This window comes from Octopus bimaculoides, chromosome 24 (genome assembly GCF_001194135.2).
Source record: "Octopus bimaculoides isolate UCB-OBI-ISO-001 chromosome 24, ASM119413v2, whole genome shotgun sequence".
Lineage (NCBI taxonomy): Eukaryota > Metazoa > Mollusca > Cephalopoda > Octopoda > Octopodidae > Octopus > Octopus bimaculoides.
The window spans coordinates 22,937,362-22,938,794 of record NC_069004.1 but is presented as its reverse complement, the minus strand read 5'-3'; the positions used below and the strand labels follow the sequence as shown (position 1 = coordinate 22,938,794).

The 1,433-nt window shown below is 38.9% G+C and overlaps 1 protein-coding gene across 3 annotated transcripts in view; it reads right to left on the bottom strand.

Annotated features, from left to right (window-relative positions):
• LOC106872917 (fibulin-1) overlaps nucleotides 1-1,433 on the bottom strand; it is a 150,904-nt gene that overhangs the window by 66,703 nt on the left and 82,768 nt on the right. For all 3 annotated transcript variants that reach the window (XM_014920095.2, XM_014920093.2, XM_014920094.2), the window contains exon 5: nucleotides 514-741. In XM_014920095.2, the coding sequence (XP_014775581.1) occupies nucleotides 514-741 (228 nt within the window). The remainder of the gene's footprint in view (nucleotides 1-513; nucleotides 742-1,433) is intronic.

Sequence of the window (1,433 nt, the reverse complement as noted above, 5' to 3'; positions counted from 1 at the left end):
TATGAAGCAATCGTCCAGGTATCTCTTCCATGCTTTTTCTATAAGCTTCCTAAATTCGGTGTTATATCTCTCCTCTATTTCCTGGTAGAGTTTTTGTTCCAAGTAACCCATCACCGAATTCGCATAAACGGGGGCAAACCTCGTCCCCATAGCCGTGCCTTTAATTTGGATATAGTTCTTACCATTGAAGAAGAACGTATTATTTTCCAGGATAAGTCTCACTGATTCTAGTATAAATATATATGTGTGTGTGTGTGTGTGTGTGTGTGTGTGTGTGTGTGTGTCTATGTGTTTGTCCCCCATCTCTGTTTGACAACTGGTAACGGTGTGTTTACATCCAAGTAACTTAGCAGTTCATCAAAGAGACCAGTCTTAAAAAAAGTAGCACTGGGGTTGATTAGTTCAACCAAAATTCCTCACAGCATGGCTGCAGTCTAATGACTGAAACAAGTAAAAGATAAAAGATGAACTATTTGTACATTACAAACTCGTCCTCCACCCATTTTCACTCACCTTCACATGTCCCTTCGACAATATTGAAAGCATAACCTGTCTTGCATTCACAACGGTTTGTTGTAACATTGTGTACGGTGTTTGGTGCACATGTGCAACTATTTGAGCTAGCATCAAAGTTGGAACGTTCTGGGCATCCAGTGCTAACACTGCAGAAGAAACTGCCAGGGGTGTTGATGCATAAAGTTCCTTGGGCACAGGGTCTTTCAGTCAGGCATTCGTTGATATCTGGAGATCCAAGAGAAACAACAAAAGCAATAATAATAAGAGTTACAAAGAAAAGGCATGGACTGGATGACTGTCAGATTATTTAAACCTAAGTTAACGATTGACACAATACACACAAACACATACACACACATATATAATATAATATGGTATAATATAATATAATACAACACAATACAATGTGATATAATATGATATGACATAATATATATATATATATATTGTTTTTGTATAGGGACAGTCATTATGCCAATATTTACACATGCACTGGTTCAATTCCACTCCTTTATAATTAGTCAATTAGTTAAATTAAACAGTCAGTGTTTCTTGGCACATAAAAAGCACCATTCGGGTGTTGCTGATGCCAGTGCTGCCTGACTGGCTCTTGTGCTGGTGGCACATAAAAAGCACTCACTACACTCTCAGAAGAGTTGGCATTAGGAAGGGCATCCAGCTGTAGAAACCTAGCCAGATCAGATTGGAGCCTGGTGCAGCCTCCTGGGTTGTCAGTCCTCAGTCAAACTGTCCAACCCATTCCAGCATGGAAAGTGGATGTTAAACGATGATGACGATGATGATGATGATCAAAGTCTGCAAGTTTTCAGTGACTTTGTTTCAACACACAAATTCACATAGAGAATCTTGCAAACCAAATACGAAAACAGTGTGTGCGTGTGTATATATATATATAT